At 38.4% G+C, this 19,531-nt stretch overlaps 2 protein-coding genes across 3 annotated transcripts; one reads left to right on the forward strand and one right to left on the reverse strand.

The window, feature by feature from the left end:
* Positions 1-3,020: 3,020 nt before the first annotated feature.
* Positions 3,021-12,490, forward strand: LOC135683499 (uncharacterized). Of its 2 annotated transcripts, none has more exons than XM_065198760.2 (2): positions 3,021-3,395; positions 8,397-12,490. In XM_065198760.2, exon 2 carries the CDS (start codon positions 8,531-8,533, stop codon positions 11,852-11,854), a length of 3,324 nt encoding a protein of 1,107 aa, XP_065054832.2. In that variant the 5' UTR covers positions 3,021-3,395; positions 8,397-8,530; the 3' UTR covers positions 11,855-12,490. The 2 variants fall into 2 exon arrangements, with proteins under 2 accessions (XP_065054832.2, XP_065054833.2); XM_065198761.2 differs by lacking the exon at positions 3,021-3,395 and adding an exon at positions 5,929-6,063.
* On the reverse strand, positions 5,870-8,093 carry LOC148959997 (uncharacterized). The gene is made up of 2 exons (XM_089109431.1): positions 7,187-8,093; positions 5,870-6,044 (listed from the first exon to the last, which is right to left on the reverse strand). Exons 1-2 carry the CDS (start codon positions 7,486-7,488, stop codon positions 5,870-5,872), a joined length of 477 nt encoding a protein of 158 aa, XP_088965557.1. The 5' UTR covers positions 7,489-8,093.
* Positions 12,491-19,531: the final 7,041 nt, after the last annotated feature.

The following is a 19,531-nucleotide window of genomic DNA, read 5'->3' on the forward strand; positions in this document are numbered from 1 at the left end:
TAGTCAATCACCTGTCTTAGTTCACAATTTGCAAACTTGGCATTTTAAGTAGACCCAAAAGTGCTTTTCACTTTGTCTCATCTTGCCCCAACGGTTGGGTAAGATGCGACACCTGACATCACCTCATTTATCAAGTATTATTTTGTTAAACATGTTCTAAAATTGTAGTTTATTCATATAAATCCAGTAATTGGACTATAATTGACTATTTCGAAGTATTTTTAGTTTGATTTCTAATATTGTTTTCCGTAAAATCCTTATTGTATCCGAAGGTGGGGGGGGGTCGAAAAAAGAGATGGGGTCGAATTAATTGTAGGGGGGTCGAATAAAGAGGAGGGGTGGACATTTTCCTAGATTTTCATAAAGCGGAGGGGTCATAATAAAATGAACTACAGGGAAAATCGTAAATAAGCATCTAAAATGGGGGGTGAAAATGGAATGGGGGGTGAGATGTTGCAAGTGCATGCGCTTTTTAAACTAAGTACTAGTTCGAAGTCAAAAAATCAAACATATTTTGCACGCTGCGAGATTTGCAAATTTGATAAATTGGCAAAATAAGTAGTAAAGATCAGTGCACTCTCTCATTAACGAAAGTATCATGTGATTTTAGCCAAGTAACTCCAAAAAAGTTTTTCAATCTTTGATTAGGAAGCCCATACAAAGTGTGTGAATAATAGCAAAGTCCAATTAGAGGTTCGATTTCTGAGTTTTGAAAAGCTTTGTTTCTCTTTAGCGAGCAAGCGGAGTTTAAAGGACAAATCCGGTCAAGAATTTTTTTTCTCTATTCCATAAATTTACAGTACGCAGAATTTGATTTATTTTTTAGAAATCACCTATGAGTTATATTAATGCTTGAAAATCGTGTTGAAAGGTCCGAGTTTTATCAAAATATTGCCTAAAAACCGCGTTAGTAAAACGGCCTGGCACTAGTTAACTCGTGACGTAAACTGAGTCAGACATTTGTGGTTGCTAAGTCTGTTGTTAGTTGTTAGGTAACAAACCACAGCTACCGCATAGGGCTAAAAAGTTGATGATACTAAAAATGCCGCGAAGATGCGTTGTTTATGGTTGTGGAGAGTCAGCTTCTGCATTGAAAGGTGTGTCTGTTCACATTATCCCTTTTTTTGACGACAAAAGGCCGATTGCAGTCAACAGACGAAAGCGGTGGATTGACTTTGTTGAGAGAACGAGAAAGAAGTGGGCGGCAACGAAAACATCGGCAATCTGTTCCCGGCATTTCCATCCAAATGATTTTGAACAGTATTTGGCTTCGTCTGATACTCTTTTAAACTTTCAAGGCTCGTTTTTGCGGACCTTGCGACGTGATGAGCACGGAATAAGTTCCTTTCCGTCCATTTATCCTGTAGAACGCACTGAAGCGTCTGCTTCATCGGAGGCGATGCCACAAAGTAGGCCCAGTAATCGCGCACATCGACAGGTAAGGATGTTATCAACGCTAATATTATGCTCTTGTTGACTACAAGGTTTATTTTTCTTATTCTTGCACTTTTCTCATCAGCACTAAGACTCTGGATTTGTAAAAAGGATGTTTTTTTTTAGATTATCCGTGAAGCTTTACGTGATTCAAATGCGCCATCGACCAGTGCTTGTAGCCGCCGCAGATCGGAATCCGTAGAAATAAGTCAGAGAGAAGAAGATAGTCCATCGCAGATTTGTGCTGCCAGCAATTTTGAAGATGATAATAATTTCGACGATTATCAACCAGAAGAGATGCAAGTAAGTATTCAACAATCAGGTACATTGGAAGCGATTAAAAGTCGCACTGCACATACTTTGATACTTTTCAAAAAATTTTCTTTAGAGGTAAAATTTTGAAAAAAAGAAAGTTTAACAAAAGTTGGGGAGCGCACATGTAGTAGCATAGTGAGGGGGCGGATACCTGCATGGCAACAAATATTGTTGAAAAAGGGAGTTTTCTGGTGTGCCAAAGGGTATGGACTCCCAACCCCATTTTTACCCTCACTCAACTTGCCTTTGCCCCCAAATCTTACCAACATAGCTAAGTTACTGTGCACATGCTCCTGATAATAAACATATTCTGATTTATTAACTATTTAACATTCACTCCAGCCAGAGGCTCCCATGTAGACTAGAAGTAAAACAGTTTGCACAAAAATATAAGATGCTAATTGTTTAATTTGAATTAGCAATTTGCTATTGTGTTCAGCCAGTAATAAAATCCTGTTGTGAAATACTTCTAGGCAGCGTCGGCAAGAGGCCTAATCACAAAACACTGAACAACTTACCAGGTATTTATCGGCTCCGTTCCATCCAGACGGCTAGTTAGGATATTTTGTCTGGCTTCGTCCTCTCTGCGCTGTCGGTTATAGTTTCGAAGCCATTCCTCATCTGCTAATGGTTCACCCATATAGGGACCCTCGAAATCGGCATCGTTACCGCCAGTTGCTTGGCCTAGTCTTTGCTCTACGCCTTGAGCTATATCGTCCGGGTCTTCCACATCAAGCTCGAATTGAGATGTGTCACTAAGATCTTGATCATCGTAAGTTTCTGAAGAATCGCTGATATCCGACATGCTTTCCCAATTTCGAAGTGAGATGAAACAAATTTTCGAGAGTACGGCGATCAGCGGGTCGTCAAGTACGAATGACTTTACTGTTCCTTTGTTCAGGCATATTATGACTCCGTTTACGTCACGACTTAACTAGTTCCAGGTCTCGTTCGCCACGCGGTTTTCAGGTAGGAGTAGACGATTTGAAACCCCCCAAATCATATGTTGTGTTTCCCAATGACAAAAATTATAATCACCATTAAAATGTAAATACTTTAAAGTGGCAGATATTCAAAAATGGCGATAGGCCAGATTTGACCTTTAAACCAACAAAAGGAAATTTCCTCTCGCAGAAGAGTTTCTTAAAAAGAGTTTTGTATGGAGCCAAACCATTTTTTTTCTGAGAAGTTTAAAATGTCTAATATGGGGGGGTTATAATAAAATGAGGGGGTTGGTCATCCTTTGAAATTTCCATAAAATGGGGGGGGGGGTCATTATAAAATGCTATGAAGAGTGAAAAATTTTTAAAAATGCAATATGACCCTCCCCTACAATAAAGCACACAAGAGTATTACGCTACGTCAACCAAGCATGAATTTCATTCTTTGAAAATGAATTGAACACCGCCAGCTATCTCTGATTTCTCCACCTCATTGGATTTCTCGAATTGAACAAAGGCCGTCGCTCCACTCTGTTTGTTTATCATTTCACGAATGCGGACAAGGCCGCTATGCTTGGCCAAAGTTTCCAAATGTAGAAAAACCATCTCTATGACAAAAACAAGCTTTGTTTAATTTGTTTATCAGTATTTCAGACTTGGCGAAAAGGTTTTATCTATCAGCGATAGCTTTTCGTGAGTTCTTTGGTAAGTGAATGTGTATCTTTAGTTGTAGCAAAACGTATTCAGTATGTTCTACTGATTTGTATGAATTTGTCTGCTTCTTTAAGCCTCAGCAAAATTAATGGACATTTGCACTGAATATACACAGGAAATTGTTTTTGTTTAACTATATTGAAAAAGTTCACGTATTGGCATGAACTATTGAATTGATAGCCCTAACACTTCCATTTGAAGAAGAAAAGTGTATTTATCGAAGAGTGTTTAGACCCAATTGTACCCAATATTTGGAGGAAGAAATTGACTAGGACACAGTTAGTCTCAGGGCCCAAGCCACCGCGGGGAGGGCAGTGTGGCCATGGCCCCCTACTTTTTTGCAAGGCAAGTAGTTTTAAAGCTGCCGTAATAGGGGAAAGAAGCCTTGGCCCCCTACTTTTGCTATCCTTGCCTCCCTACTTTTAAATTCGTGACATGGGCCCCGAGCATGTGCCCCAGTCCATTGCCAAGCCCCAGCATGTGGCACCATTTGCGGACTGGAGGGCAGGCTAGGACAAAGTTCAACATTCCAAAACTATAATAAGGGTAAGTTATGGACCTTATTTTCTTGGCATGTCATTTCAAAATTTTTCAGGTATACATAAGTGATTTTTTTTAATTTTGAGGACTGGTACCAAGTTCAATGCCCTTAAAATAGTTTTGGACAGGGTTGGTAGATTCTTTGGGGGCTTCAAGCCAAATCAGTGTCGGGAAAAAGCCAAATTAAGCCAAAATGTAAACGAGGCATTGTTTAATAGAAATAACTTTTTTGTTCAATACATAGGGTGCTTGAGCCCCTTTAACCCTTACGTATTTCTCTACCCACGGCTTAAATTCTCTACTCTTGTGAAAATGCTAAGGTATTCTTCAACTGACTGACAGAACACTTTTTCATTGTCTTCATATAATTCTAACACATGATGTACATGTAAGGGAGCGCATTTTTAGTAAAATTAAAACAAAGCGACAGGGGAGCAAACAGAAAATTTTAGGCTTAGCCGTTTTTGCTATCACAATATTTACACTTTCCTCAGCATTTTATCATCGGATTTAGATAAAGCACAAAGTCAGTGCATACGGCACAACCTCCTCCAAGTCCACCTCCCCCCCCCCCCCCCCTTTTCGCATCGCGGTCATCAAACCCTGCTTCAACAGACAGAAAGAATGAAGAACAAAGCGAAAACCACGTAACAATCGGACAAGATGGATAAAATCGCAGATGTTCAACGAAGTGTCAAAATCACAGTAAAAAAATATGCATTGACTTCTTGAATTGTCAATTTCTGTTAGAATGATGAAAAAAGGTAGGAAATAAATACTCATGCCCGTATTTGTGAGAAAAAGCCAAAATTAAGCCAAAAAATGACTTTAAGCCAAAAGGAATTTCTGGAATTTGGCTTACAAAAACCAATATACCAAACCCTGGTTTTGGAGGAATTTTTTGGCTTTGGTCTGTTTTGCGTCATATTCTAAACCTCAAACTACGTAAATTGTGAAGTTGTCATGCTGTACTTTACACGGTTGTTGTGCCTTCTGTTAGTACTTATTTTCAAAAGCTTGCTAAGATTTGTTTTGTAACATTAAATCAAGAAGCAATCCGAAGCAAAAGGCGAGTTTCATATGCATAGTTGCATAGATTTTCTTACCTGTTTTCAAGCTCGATTCGACATTAACTCTGCTCGAACGATTCTAACATATGTAATTAACAAAAGCATCTAACAGCGGGAATCAATAAAATTAAAGGCGTTGAAAGCACTGTGTGAATGAAGAAAAGGTCACTGTAGCAGGCCGAAATAATGGATAATTGAAAGATCTATTCAATTATCCATTATTATCGATTATCTGTTAACAAATTATGAACAGGTGGATTGAATGGATTACAAAAGGCGTTAGCAAAGTTCCCCAACACTCCCCCCTCCTTGGCTCATGTCCCTATGCGTCAAGTAACTGTAGCATCTTAAAGCCCTGGTCAAGCGATCCAACATTTTACCCAACATTTCGCCCAACATCATTTCCAGGTACTATACACAGATATCTCTTAACACTTCTTATAATTCCTTGCCCCCCCCCTTGCCAAGGACTTATCTCAAGGTTAAAGGTCAATTCTTTTAGATTCTAGAAAAGGGTGAACATCTCTGTCTCCATGAAATTTCTTCAAAAAATTTGAAGTTGCTTTGAATGTCTTGGCGTTATCAGAGTCAATTACTTCTGGGGTGCCCCTTTTTGCACAAAATATCCTTAAACAGTTTAAGAATGTAGGAGTAGATAAATCTTCAACTAACTCTAGATGCAGGGCTTTAGTCACGCAACAGGAGAATAAACAAATATATACCTTCAAAGTCGATCCAAACATTTGCAAATGGAATCGATTCTTTTACTCTAAAGATCCCCTGATTCTTTTACTCAACGGGCCTGCAAAGATCTCCTGGAATCGATTCTTTGACTATAAAGATCTCCTGATTCTTTTACTCAACGGGCCTACAAAGATTTCCTGGAATCGATTCTTTTACTCTAAAGATTCTTTTACTCAACGGGCCTGCAAAGTCGATCCAAACATTTGCAAATGGAATCGATTCTGTTACTCTGAAGTCTGGCATTTGTGCTGTTCTTGATGGTTGGTAGGGTCGTCTTTCCAATTTCCTGCAAACAAGACATGAATGTAAGTCATTTTTTACAAATTGTCTAGTAACCTTAAATTGGACTCTAAGATCTGCTAAAGTGCCTCTAACTGAACAATGCATAACTCTCTCATGACAATCTCCATCTATCAATTCTGTCAGCTTGTGTTTGTTGGCAAAAAAATTGGAAGCTCTGCTTCCAGGCTCAAGTCAGAGTTTTCTAACCTGCCTTTACAAATGAGCAAACCATTCTCATCTTCAATTCCCAGTGACACTCTTACTTTTTCAAATACCTTACTTCCTTTCACCAATGGTTGTGCATCTTTTATCCATTCTCTTTTAGTTCTTACTATTCCTTCTGCACTCAATTTGTCCGACCGCAAAGCTTTTCCTTCTTTCTTTGTCTTTAAATTTCCAACAAATCTGAAAACGAATGACGGTGCTCTAAGCAATCTAGTGAGAGTACTGTGCTTACATCCAGCAGATTGTTCAATAGTTGTTACCATTACTGTTACCTTTTTCCTTCTCTCACAGTTATCCTCTTCAGAGTTTGGAGCAATGTCCTCTTGTGAAGGCCAGTTTTCTCTTCCTTCTTTCAGCCAATGAGGACCTTCCCACCACAACTTGCTATTCATTAGTTGGCTAACGCTTGTGCATCTGGATCCAACTTAAGACTGTCTTGCTGTCTAGCTATAGCTTTTTATTTGTGATTTCCAATTGAGAAATGGAAACTGCTATCACAGTGTCTACCAAAATGGCCAAGATCTTTGCTAATAAAGTTTCTAACCTTGGTATTGTCGTTTTATTCAAGGAAGCAACTCTACTTTTTGAACAATGCAATGTTGCTTTGACGCCTTCAGATGTTTCATATCCCAGATATACAACTCTGCAGTATGCTTTGCTGCTTACAGCACCAAGTGCATGATTTTCTACAGATCCTACTTTAACTCCATTATCATCATAAAGACAGCTTGGTAAACTGAGATTTTGCACCCTTACGAGTCCTCTAGCAACAATTTCCATGTTTCTGCTAATGATTCTGGTATAGCCTCATCCCAATCTACATTTAACTTACACAGATCCTGAAACAAAATCTTGGCAGTCACATAAACAGGCTTAAGATTTCACGAGAATCAAAAAGAGAAGCTAAAACAATCAAAATACCTTTCTTTGGTAGGATGATATTTGTTAAGCATGTCACACATCCTGGTAAAGTCAATCTCGAATCTATCAGTCACATTGTCCATAATTGCCCTTAAAACCTTACGCTTTTTGCTTTTAGCACTTGTACCCTTGAGGCCCTCTTTTGCATACGTTGAATCTTTTGCTATAGTTTGTTTTTCTTCTAATTTGGTCTCTTCTCTAATCCCCCTGTTTAGAGTGGGCTCACTTTTCCATTTTCGTAGTCTAAACCCTCCTGCTTGCATTCTTTCCATTGCATTCAAATTATCGAGATCTTGCTTCATCGACGTTCCTTGTACCTGAACCTAGGTCATCAACGTAAAATCTCTGTCTTCTTGATTAGTATCAATATTGCGGAGAGCCTTCTCTGTGTCCCTCAAGAGCTACCCTACTTTCACGAAAACGAAGCAAAAATGTAAAATATTCATTTTTCCTTGATATTTTGTAATTTGTCTAAATATTTGTCGAATATGATGCATCTGTCACAAATATGGGGAAAGGATGTATGCCTGCCGCTTCACTGGGGCCATCTCCACTACTGCAAACCATATTTTCGTTTAAAGGAATGTTTTTGGTAGGCTCGTTTGAATGAAAAGCCCACAAATATTCCAGAGCGACATTTTCCACTTTTCCTAAAAATGCAACGGTGGAGTTAGAACCTTTTCCTTCTTCTTGATGCAACACAGCAGAATCGCTAAATGGAACTGTAATTCTCGGAATCTTTGCATAAATCATCATGATTTGGGTCGGCTTTGTCAGTATCTACAAGTTCTGAAGAATTTGATATTTACATCGGACTCGAGGCATGTGATAGGTCCTAATGGTAGAGCTATAGAGAGAGAAAAGTGAGGAGAAAAGGCCTTAGTCACGTGGATATTTCGACCAAGTTAGACATTTATCGTTATCGTGTTTATCGTTACCAAATGTTATAAGCCCTAGTATTCAGAGTATCGAAGTGATGAGTATGATAAAAATAGAAGAATACAAGCTTAATGTCTTGACGTGTATCGATGTGCAAAAAAGTCATCAGAGGCTTGCATGCAATATGATTGCAATATAAAGCTCTCGGCTCAGTCAGCTTAGAAGATAGATAAAATTTTATCACTAAGTTGAACCATTTTCTTGAAAAATGTAATATTCAATTGGAAATTTATAAATTACCAGCATGACTCTCTGTCTACAATCGTTTTAGGTTGTTCCTGTAACCAGATGTCAATAGATAAAAAGGCAAACTACAAGAAAAAAGAGGTGTTAGTTTTGCGAGGGAGGCTGTAGGTGCATTGTTGATGCATCGACTGACAATCAGGCCTATTACGTCATATCACGATGGAGAGTTTTAAATTGATTTTGCTGCTGGTGACATGGCTGTACATTTCCCATCTTGGCACATTGGGATATCAGTGCCCAAAACGTTGCAAGTGTTCTCAAATTACTGTCCAGTGTATTGGTGCTGGCCTAAAGACACTACCATCAGAGATTCCATCATCCATTCGCTATCTTGATCTTTCTGAAAATCCATTAATAAAGTTCCAAAACAATTCCTTTGCTCGATTTACGCAGCTAGAAAAGCTCGTCTTACGAGAATGTTCTATTAAGGATCCGTTTATTCTTCCAAAGAACCTCCGAATTATTGACATGTCGGGGAACCAGTTATCTGTTGAAGCAGTGGAGGAACTTTTCAAGGAGGAAAGAACGCCCAATCTTAAGGAGATTGCACTTAGAAGCAACAACATTATTTTAGATGGACAGTTTTCAATCTTTCCTAGATCCGTCACAAACTTAAACCTTGACGGAAATGTTCTGCAAAAGATTGGTAGGAGTGATTTGAATACATTGAAGAAACTCCGGTCCCTTATTCTGTCACACACAGGTTTGCAAAGCATTGCCAAGGGGGCGTTTGATCAGCTCAAGGATCTCCGAGTCCTAGAAATAAATACAAACAAACTCACTTATTTGCCAGCTAAAACATTTCAACACAATAGAAACCTAGGAAGAATTGAAATAAACGATAATCGTTTGAAGGCATTACCGGATCTTACTGGAATTAGAAGCCTTGTCGACTTACACTTGAAAAACAACTTGCTCAAAATGGCAAGGAATTTAAATGTTCGATCAATTTCATCTTTGGATCTGTCATTTAACCTCATTGAATCCTACAATTTTTCGAAAATCCTTGTTCTCACATTAGATTTGTCTCACAACAAGCTTAAAATGATTGAGAAAAATACCTTTCCGAAGCTGGGAAACGTATTTGCAATTTACTTGCAAAGTAATAACATTAAGAGTATTGCGATTAATGCATTTGAAGGTATTGAATACATCGGAGACCTGTTTCTTCATCGAAATCAACTCAAGAACCTACCAAAAGGCATTTTTAATGGCTTATCTATAAAAAAATTGTCGTTGTTTGCCAACGAATTAAGCACCGTCGATGGCATCTTTCAGGGTGTGAAAATACCCCCTTACCAACTTTTATTGTTTGGAAATAAATTGAAGTCTATTAGAAGCTCAGACTTTCAGAAGATGCCGAACGGTTCGCAGATTTACATATCATGTAACAGTCTCGACGAAGTTCCAAACCATTTTGATATTAATCCAGAAGTGATTTGCAGCCCAACTAGAAAGCTGGTAATAAAAACAGCAACAACAGCGCTTGAAGGTGATGGCTTTCAATGTTTTGAAAACTTGAAGGTGAGATACCACTTTGACTGCAAGCCATGTCAGGTTGGCTACTACGGCAATGACGGCTGTATTGCTTGCCCTGCTGGGGCTTTCTATCAGGACGAAATGGCAGCCATTGCATGCAAGCCCTGTCCATTAGGCCAGTTTGTGCCACTAGATAAAGCACCAGGGAAAAGTCCATTGCAATGTCTCACATGCCCTTTTGGGACAAATACAAACAGCTCTGCAGCTTATCGCGCGTGTAAATGTTTGCCTGGTTTTGCAAGAAGTCATCGTTTTCAAGGATGCACGAAATGTATCCAAGGAGGGTTTTCCTGTCAAACAGATTACAAGGAATTGACTAGAGGCTATTGGATGTCGTGGCAAACAATGCGATCTGCATCAAATACATCTTGCAAGACGTTGTACAAGGCTTTTATGCAGAATCTGGATACAAAGAACGATACATATGACCGGGCTACAATCAAGTACGATTGTCACATGCCCACTGCACACAAATGCCCGCTACAAGGCTCCTGCCTTGGTGGCATAGAGGCTGATTGTAAGCGAGGCTACACTGGAATATTATGTGCAGTTTGTCAGGGGGGATACATGAAAAACTTTGGTAAATGCACTAAATGTCCCTCTTCAGTCATTGCAGCGGTGCAGTGTGTTGCATTCTTTTTGGCGTTTGTTTTTATTTGCTGGTTAATGTCCAAAGTTGATAAAGTGAAACTCGCAGGAAACGATAGCAAAACATTTGCTGATTTAATTCTGTCAACATTGAAAATCCTCATTGGTTTTTATCAAGTGCTAGTTGGCATCATACACGCTCTTCCAAACATTCATTGGCCTGGAAATCTTACAAAGGCTGTCAGAGTTTTTGAATTTATCCAGTTCTCGATCTTCCATATACCTGCTTTGCATTGCATAAAGCGAGAATGGCGCATGGACGCCATCAAAGAATTCTGGTTTGCCATCATTGCCACCGCGACTGTTCCCTTCATAATTTGTATTTACACAGCAATCAAATCACTTTGCTCTTACTGTTGTGTTAGGGATACAGTGGAGTTCAGAACGAGGCTTAGGAAGAACGTTCAGCAATGCCTTGAGGCCATATTTCTGTTCCTTTTCGCGACCTACCCCTTGACATCAAGCAAGATATTCCAAATCCAACCCGCCAGCTGCCATGCATTCTGTACATCGGAAAAGGACGGGCAGTGCTTGCACAGAGTCTCGTACCTGCGATCGGATTACCGTGTTAGCTGTACATCAGGCACGAGTGATGACGTCATTGTAACCAAAGCTGCAAACGAAGCCTTAATTTTGCCCCTTGGCTTTCCTTTGCTGCTGTTTCTTCTTCTCTGGCGGTTAGCTCCCAAAAAGAACACTGATGATGCGCAGCGGCAGCAGCCCGCCGGCTCAATTAACGATGATGGCGAGGAGGCAGCTGCGGAGGAGTCTGTTGTAGCCGTGGCGCTTAGACTTTTCTACGGCAACTACAAGCCGGAAAGCTGGTACTGGGAGGTGACTGAAATGGTTCGAAAACTGATCATCAGCATTGCAAGTGCTCTGGTCCTGCACAACATAAAGATAGGGCTGTTTGGGCTGATAATCTTAAGCATTTTGTTCGCTGTTGCTCATGCTCGGATGTGGCCAATGAAAGACAAGTTTGACAACTTGATGCAGTTACTGGCTCTAGTGATTGTAGCGGTGAATCTGTGCTATGGTGTAACACAAAATAGTGCGATTGGTGATGACGAAATTCTCGAGCAAAGCAAAGACAAGTGGGGACTTGGCGTTATGCTAGTCTCCCTCAACTCCCTGCTGTTTGTGCTGTTGTTTGGTCGATTGTTTTGGGAGATTTTAAGAAAAATTTGCAATTCTAGACTTTGTAAAACCTCATGCTCACAATTTGGTGCATATTCCCGTAATGGTGACCTTTCTGAAAACCTTTTAGAGGGTAACGGAAGTGATATCATTCTTTAGTTTTTTTATCAGATTCACCTCGTTATCTTCTACCTCTGAGGTTTATATCAAAAACATAGTTCCTAGTACTTTACTATAGAGAGTTTTAAGGGTCTTGTGCAACCGGCATGCTTTGCGACTTTTCTCGGTAGCGGCCTATTATCGTACCATGGGAAAATACAAAATTCAGGTCATTTCACCTTTCGTAAAAATTGCAAAGCATGCCGGCCAAATTTGAGCTGTTAAGATTAGAGACAGGATAAAGCCATTGAATAAAACAGGTTGATAGGAATGTGTCTTTTGTTAAATTTTCTTACGTTCTTTTATTCAAGTGACAGTTCTTTTTTTAAAAGTAAGGTTTGTAATTTAAAGAAGTTTGCTTTCTTGATTTTTCTTTCAAATTTGCCACCAAAATTTTTCTACTCAATGCCTCATTTTTGCCAATGGGAAAAGAACTTGATAAAGAATAATCATACCGTAGCAATTCATTTTTTGAAGAAGAGTTTTATTGAAACTCCATTTTGTGTTGATCTCACTCATTTAAGAAGTTATCAGAGAGAATAAAGACTGTTGAGAATAATTCATATACCGTAAATCCTCCAATTTGCCCCCTGGGGGCTTATTAATTTTTGATATTTTTGAATGGGGGGTTATTCGAGGGGGGCTTTTTCGAGGGGGGGCTTTAAGGAGGGGGCTTATAAAATTATAGTAGACATCAATTAGATATTATATAAAGACCACGTGCATTTAAGTAGGAATTTCTTTATTAACCTTTCAATTAATTGTCACAAAAAATATGAATTTTTGTGGCATATCAATAAAACACCAAAGGCAACCTCAGATGGCAACAATCAACAAATCAAGGGGGCGCTTTTAACGATTTTTTATTCTGGGTAGGGTTCATTCAAGGGGGGGTCTTTTGCAAGGGGTGGGGGGCCAATTCGAGGATTTACGGTATAGAATTCAGAGAGGAACTTTTTGCTAAATTCTAAACTTTACACGCTCTACTTATTAGCTCTTCATTTATTTGATGCAGTCATTTAAAAAAAATGGAATTTTTCTTTTACTGTTATGCCTTGGCTGAGCAATATTTCACATTTAGCATTAAGTAAGCGATACCTTTTTCACGAAATGGTGTGTCATGACGTTAACGTGGCAAGGGAAACTTTTTCTATGTAGCATGTTTGCAGTATTAATAGAGAACAGATATGAATACAGAGTTATAGGTCGATTAAAACTAAACTTAAACTAAGTTATAGGTCAATTAAATGTTCATGTGTTCCTTATCTCCACAAACGTTGTAGACTTCACTTCAAGGAAACATCAAGCAGCTGATTGTGTTGGAAAAACCCCTCAACGCACAGAACCGCTTAATGCAGGTTATTCACTTAACGACACATCATGCTGTGCTAAGTCGTTAGTAACATAATCTATTTGTATGGTTTACCTATGATAACCTCGTTTTCAATCATTGGCTTATATGTGCAATATCTAGCAAGACATGACTATGGTAAAATGTTATTTACGTAATTGCCGTAGAACTATTGTAGTAAATTCAAGATTCATTCATTCCTTCATTCATTCATTCATTCATTCATTCATTCATTCATTCATTCATTCATTCATTCATTCAATCATTCATTCATTCATTCATTCATTCATTCATTCATTCATTCATTTATTGATTCATTTATTGATTCATTCATTCATTCATTCATTCATTCATTCATTTATTGATTCATTCATTCATTTGATTGGTTCCCGGGGTACGCTTTCATTATTCTGATTGGCTTATATTTTGTCGCATTTCATATATCCACGTTGACTAACATAAAAATGCCATGTGAATCAGGAGTAGTAGTAGAGACGTAGAGTTGTAAGAAGAAATGGAAGATCTTTTCTCTGCGTTCATTTTTTCGTTGATGCTAAGAACTAGCGTTCTGCAGTTGAATTCTCCAATAGATTGTACCGCACAGAAGTCAGTTATACTACATTAAGCTGATATTTTCAGATTTATGTGCTTCTAATTAAGAGCATTATTGACAATAACATAAAACTTGTCAGGACCGTATCCAGAGCAAATCTGGAGCAATGCAATTGATAGTGGGGGTGCTGAGAAATTTTCAGAAATTGGTGAAAAGAGTACACAGTATAAAACAATTTTGACCCCAATTACTGACAGAAGTTTGTTAGAATGTAATAAGTATTAGAGTTTGTGAAGAACCGTCTCTCTTTGTGTGATCCGTTCAGTTTAAAGTTTAGCCTTGGAATGTTATAAGATAGACGTGTTAAGAAAAGTAAAGCCGCTCACAGAAATCAGCATTTCTTCAATGTTTCATTCTTCTCTGAACCTAAACCTCTAAAGGTCCAATCTTCTCGACTTTAAACCTCAATTTCACAATTTTCGTCGTTTGTCCGGATCTCCGTCGAATATTTTTTCTTTCCTTTCAGCCTCCAAAACCCCAAGTCAATCTTTCCTCCCAGACTTTAGTTCTTTTGGTTTTTTGGAGCAGCCATTTGTTTCCATCTCTTCGCGGAACTCGAAACCTGCGAGATCAACATATTCATTGCAATATGTTTATATTTATAATTGTTTCTTGAGATTTGTTTTTTTGCCAACCTGTTTCTTTCTTTTGTAGGTGGGCGGGATCTTTACATCGGTACCATGGGGGTTTGTTGCGGGAATCCGAGCCATTGTCTCGCCTTGTAGAATTCCTCTGAGAACAAATCTCAGATCTCTGTGGACATGCTCATTCATTTCTCAAACTTCAAAGTATGTTTGAATGAAATCTTGCTAAATTTTTGTTTTTCATTCAAGAAGAGCTGCTACTGGGTTCGTTAGCTTCAACTTTCGAAAACTTTTACAACCTATCATTGCAAAAAAGCAGGGCAGGGCTATAGTCCTTGCTTTCCAAACTGAATGTTCCTCCCAGCTACCACCGACAGGCGTATTATCGTTCAGCTGCTGTAGCCTTGAGAGGAATCTTTCCAATGCTTCTCCAATATGAAAAACCTTTTGCTGAATTGCTTTGCAATATTCTCTGAAATCCACTGAAAGATATCGCATAAACCCCAAATACATTAAAGGCAGAAAATCTTCATTGAAATCTCCCAACAACATCTGCAAAATCTCGCAGATGTTGTTGGGAGATTTTAATGCTGAAGAGACGGATAAACGTTAATAAAACTTTCTGTACACGTATAGCGTGAAGAAACTGGTAAAAAAACTTACCTGATTTAAGACTGAGACCCCAACATGCATTGATTGAAATTTGACAACTCGTAATCAAATTATGCAACATGAAATAGAAACAGGCCAATCTGATTTTCATAAATTTATTGTCACTGTATTGAAAACCACTTTCCCAAAGCAAGGTTCCTCCGTCATGAATTATCGTAATTATAAACATTATTACCAAACCAATTTTAGACAAGACTTGCGAACAGAGCTTGGCAACATATATGCTCCAAATCCAAACTATGGAGTGTTTGAAACTGCTTTTTGAATAATGCGTCAAATAAACATGCACCACCAAAGAAAAATTGTGTTAGAAAAACGATGCACCCTTTATGATTAAAGTCGATTTACACGAGGCGAAGCGAATTTTTCAAGATTTTTCAAGCGAAGCGAATTTTTCGCTACGATTTTTTTAGCTGCTAACTTTTCTCTCGAGTTCGAAGTTCAATTTACACTGATAGAAATCTTTATTCAAATTCACTGCAAATATTGCAAAGGACTATAGCGACTTTCCGAAGAGTGCTTTTATCAGAAAGCTTCAAATTTCAAAGATAATTTTATTCCAAAAGCGGCAAAAAACCATAATGGGTAACAAATTTTTTTTATTCAGAACTTCTTCAGAAGGGGAAACTTTTTCTTTCGGTAAGAGAGGTTTACGTTTACACTTACATGACCAGGATAACTTTTCCAAATACTTTCAAAGGTCGCCATCGAAGTTCGCACAAGCATGCGAGATCCTGTTAGTGCATGAAATGAATCCGATATCGTGCGAACAGAGCTTAAAATTAGTATCGGATTGTGTCAGTGAATCCGATACGAAAGGAATCCGGTATCGTGTGAACAGAGCTTAATATTCATACCGGATTGGGTCAGTGAATCCGATATGAAATGAATCCGGTATCGTGTGAGCTTAATATTCGTATCGGATTGGGTCAGTGAATCTGCTATGAAATGAATCCGGTATCGTATGAACAAAGCTTAATATTCATACCGGATTGGGTCAGTGAATCCGACATGAAATGAATCCGGTAAAGTGTAAACAGAGCTTAATATTTGTATCGGATTGGGTCAGTGAATCTGATATTAAATGAATCTGGTATCGTATGAATAGAGCTTAATATTTGTATCGGATTGGGTCAGTGAATCTGATATTAAATGAATCCGGTATCGTATGAATAGAGATTAATATTTGTATCGGATTGGGTCAGTGAATCTGATATTAAATGAATCTGGTATCGTATGAATAGAGCTTAATATTTGTATCGGATTGGGTCAGTGAATCTGATATGAAATGAATCCGGTATCGTGTGAGCTTAATATTCGTATCGGATTGGGTCAGTGAATCTGCTATGAAATGAATCCGGTATCGTATGAACAAAGCTTAATATTCATACCGGATTGGGTCAGTGAATCCGACATGAAATGAATCCGGTAAAGTGTAAACAGAGCTTAATATTTGTATCGGATTGGGTCAGTGAATCTGATATTAAATGAATCCGGTATCGTATGAATAGAGATTAATATTTGTATCGGATTGGGTCAGTGAATCTGATATTAAATGAATCCGGTATCGTATGAACAGAGCTTAATATTCGTATCGGATCGGGTCAGTGAATCCGATATGAAATGAATCCGGTATCGTGTGAACAGAGCTTAATATTTGTATCGAATTGGGTCAGTGAATCTGATATTAAATGAATCCGGTATTGTATGAACAGAGCTTAATATTTGTATCGGATTGGGTCAGTGAATCTGATATTAAATGAATCCGGTATTGTATGAACAGAGCTTGATATTCGTATCGGATCGGGTATGTGAATCCGATATGAAATGAATCCGGTATCGTATGAACAAAGCTTAATATTCATACCGGATTGGGTCAGTGTATCTGATAAGAAAGGAATCCGGTATCGTATGAACAGAGCTTAATATTTGTATCGGATTGGGTCAGTGAATCTGATATGAAATGAATCCGGTATCGTATGAACAAAGCTTAATATTCATACCGGATTGGGTCAGTGTATCTGATAAGAAAGGAATCCGGCATCGTATGAACAAGGCCTTATTGCCGTTGTATAGGGCCTATAAGTGAAATTGTTTGAGAAAAATAATGCGAACAGAGTCAGATATTTTCAAATGCTGTTCTGATTGGTTCATTTTACAATTCAAAAAATTTCGCAGCGAAAAAGTAGGAATGGATTCTACTTTTTTCTAAGTGAATTATTCGTGGCAAATTCACAGCGAATATTCTAATCTCTACTTCTGCTCTAATTTTTGGCGCATTCGCAGCGAAAAATTTGCTTCGTACGAAGTACTCGTCTCCTGTAAATCAGGCTTAAGACACTCCGGAATGTTATCATGTTACATTGTAGATTGCGTAAAAATTATTACAAAAACAGAATAGCTGAAAAGTGGAATAAATTTTATCGTCAACGTAACTTATGCATCAAACTATTAAGAACAGAGAAAAACAGATACTACAACAATTTAGACGTCACACTTATAACTGATAATAAAAATTATTGGAAACAGTCAAATCACTATTCTTTAACAAAATAAAGACCCTAAAGTAAGATATTTGTAGTGAAAAAAGTTGAGGTTATCTCTGACGACCGTCAGTTTGCAGAAATCTCTAGCCATATATTGGAAACTGTAACGGAAACTGTAACCCCTGTGTTACGGTACGAAGGTCGAACTTGTATCACGTGCTGGTCCACGTGGGTATCAGCATGAACATCGTTTTATTAACTTTTATTCTTTTTTAACTATTATTTTGTTCTAGTGGCTGTTACCATGTTCTGTTTTCTTATTGGCTAGCTGTATTTTAGAAAGGGTATAAAAGAGCTTGCCTGTTTTAGAGTAGGAGGCTTTTCACTGTGGGCGTTCCCGCCTTGCCAAAAGAATCGTGGCCGCCGTTTCCCGATGATAGAAAGTCGAAGCGTGTGTCGCTTGAAAGACGTCGCTCTGTTGTCCTGTTGCCATTTGAAGTGTTTAAGTCAAAAACGCCACAAGTCGCCAACACTAAACCAAGCAAGCTAAAGGTCGTGAGTGCTTTGTTATCATTGTTATTCTTAGCGTTTCTACATTCTTTATATTGAACATTTAAGACTGATATCGTATGAAGTATTTCGTTGACTCACAAACTGTTAGACTTAGAGGCGTAGTCTAATAATACTACAAAGTATAAATTGGGATAAGCTTTCAGTATAGAGAGCATTAAGAATGTGATTATAAAGGAAACCGTATTGAGGTACATTTCGTAGAGGTTAAAATTCATAAGGCTATATTTCAAATTTGATTGAGACTTTTATGTTTTATGTAATAGTTTCATTATAATTTTTCGGCTAGAATTTTCTCACCATTTAACTGAATATTTTAAGGTTTATGGAATATGCCATACACTAGCGGGACAATGCGGCATCGGTGTGCCTAGCAACATCTTTTCGCATCTTGATCATACTCTCCTCCACAGAGGCTATGGAGAGGGAGATTGGAAGTGAGAAATTGTGAAGCTGTCTCTTCCTTCTTCTCTCTCACAGCTTCTCCACTTTTTTTCTTCCGCAGTTCCTTTAAACCTATCCCTTGTTCCCTCCCCATCTTCCTCCCCATCTTCCTCCCCATCTTCCTCCCCAATAGCCTCTGTGGAGGAGAGTGTGTGGGGGATCAAGTGAATGACCCTGCGCTGTACAAACGCCTCGTCCCTCTAATAGAGACGAAACTCCAGAAAGGTTCCCGGTTCCTTGTTAATAATATATAAAAAGACAAAAGCGAAAAAGCACTGCGAATGTTCTATTTATTTACATACGAAAAGACTCCTTAATAATGCGAGCTTTACATTAAAACGACATATTCCATGAGTGAGATTATTTCTAGCGTAGCGTTCATCCTGCGAGTCGTGTCTCCCTTGTCTGCCTGTTTTTTCGAATGAGTTGAATTGCATGTCATCAATCACACGACCAATCGATTTCCTTCAGAGTGCCATGATTGTATACCAGAAAGGGTGAGCAAAATAGATACCTAGCACATCAAACTCAAAAAATTATATCTAGTAAACAGGAATAGATTGCAGAGTCGTTTTTTCATTGGCATGTATTATTTATATTTCGCAGAAGTCAAATACTTGAATCGTCGTTCAAAAGCAAACTAACTGTCATTTTGAATGACGTCACAAATTCAAAGTTTCTGGCAGACAGCTAGTACGCATACATGAAGGTCTTCTGCAGGGCTCAGATAAGCATGGGCTAAAAAGTCCAAAAGTGACTGCGGTGTTGATGTCAACCAATGGTCTTGAGCTTGAAAGGTATGTCGTAAAATTTTTGTTTACTGCGATATAGAGAAGTACGAAAAAGCAAAAAAACCAAATAATGCCTTTCGGTACATTGAAATTTTCCAAGAGTTTATATAAGTATCTGTGTGCTGGTACCTTAGGGACCCTCGGTGTCTTTGGTACCTTGTTTATA

This window comes from Rhopilema esculentum, chromosome 7 (assembly GCF_057945365.1).
Source record: "Rhopilema esculentum isolate cy_ngs chromosome 7, ASM5794536v1, whole genome shotgun sequence".
NCBI classification, from domain to species: Eukaryota; Metazoa; Cnidaria; class Scyphozoa; order Rhizostomeae; family Rhizostomatidae; genus Rhopilema; species Rhopilema esculentum.

Coding starts and splice junctions, on each gene's coding strand:
- LOC135683499 (XM_065198760.2), top strand. CDS start 8,531: ATGGAGAGTTTTAAATTGATTTTGCTGCTGGTGACATGGCTGTACATT.
- LOC148959997 (XM_089109431.1), bottom strand. CDS start 7,488: ATGAAGCAAGATCTCGATAATTTGAATGCAATGGAAAGAATGCAAGCA. Junction 6,045..7,186: donor TATCATCCTACCAAAGAAAG/GTATTTTGATTG, acceptor TCTTGTTTGCAG/GAAATTGGAAAGACGACCCT.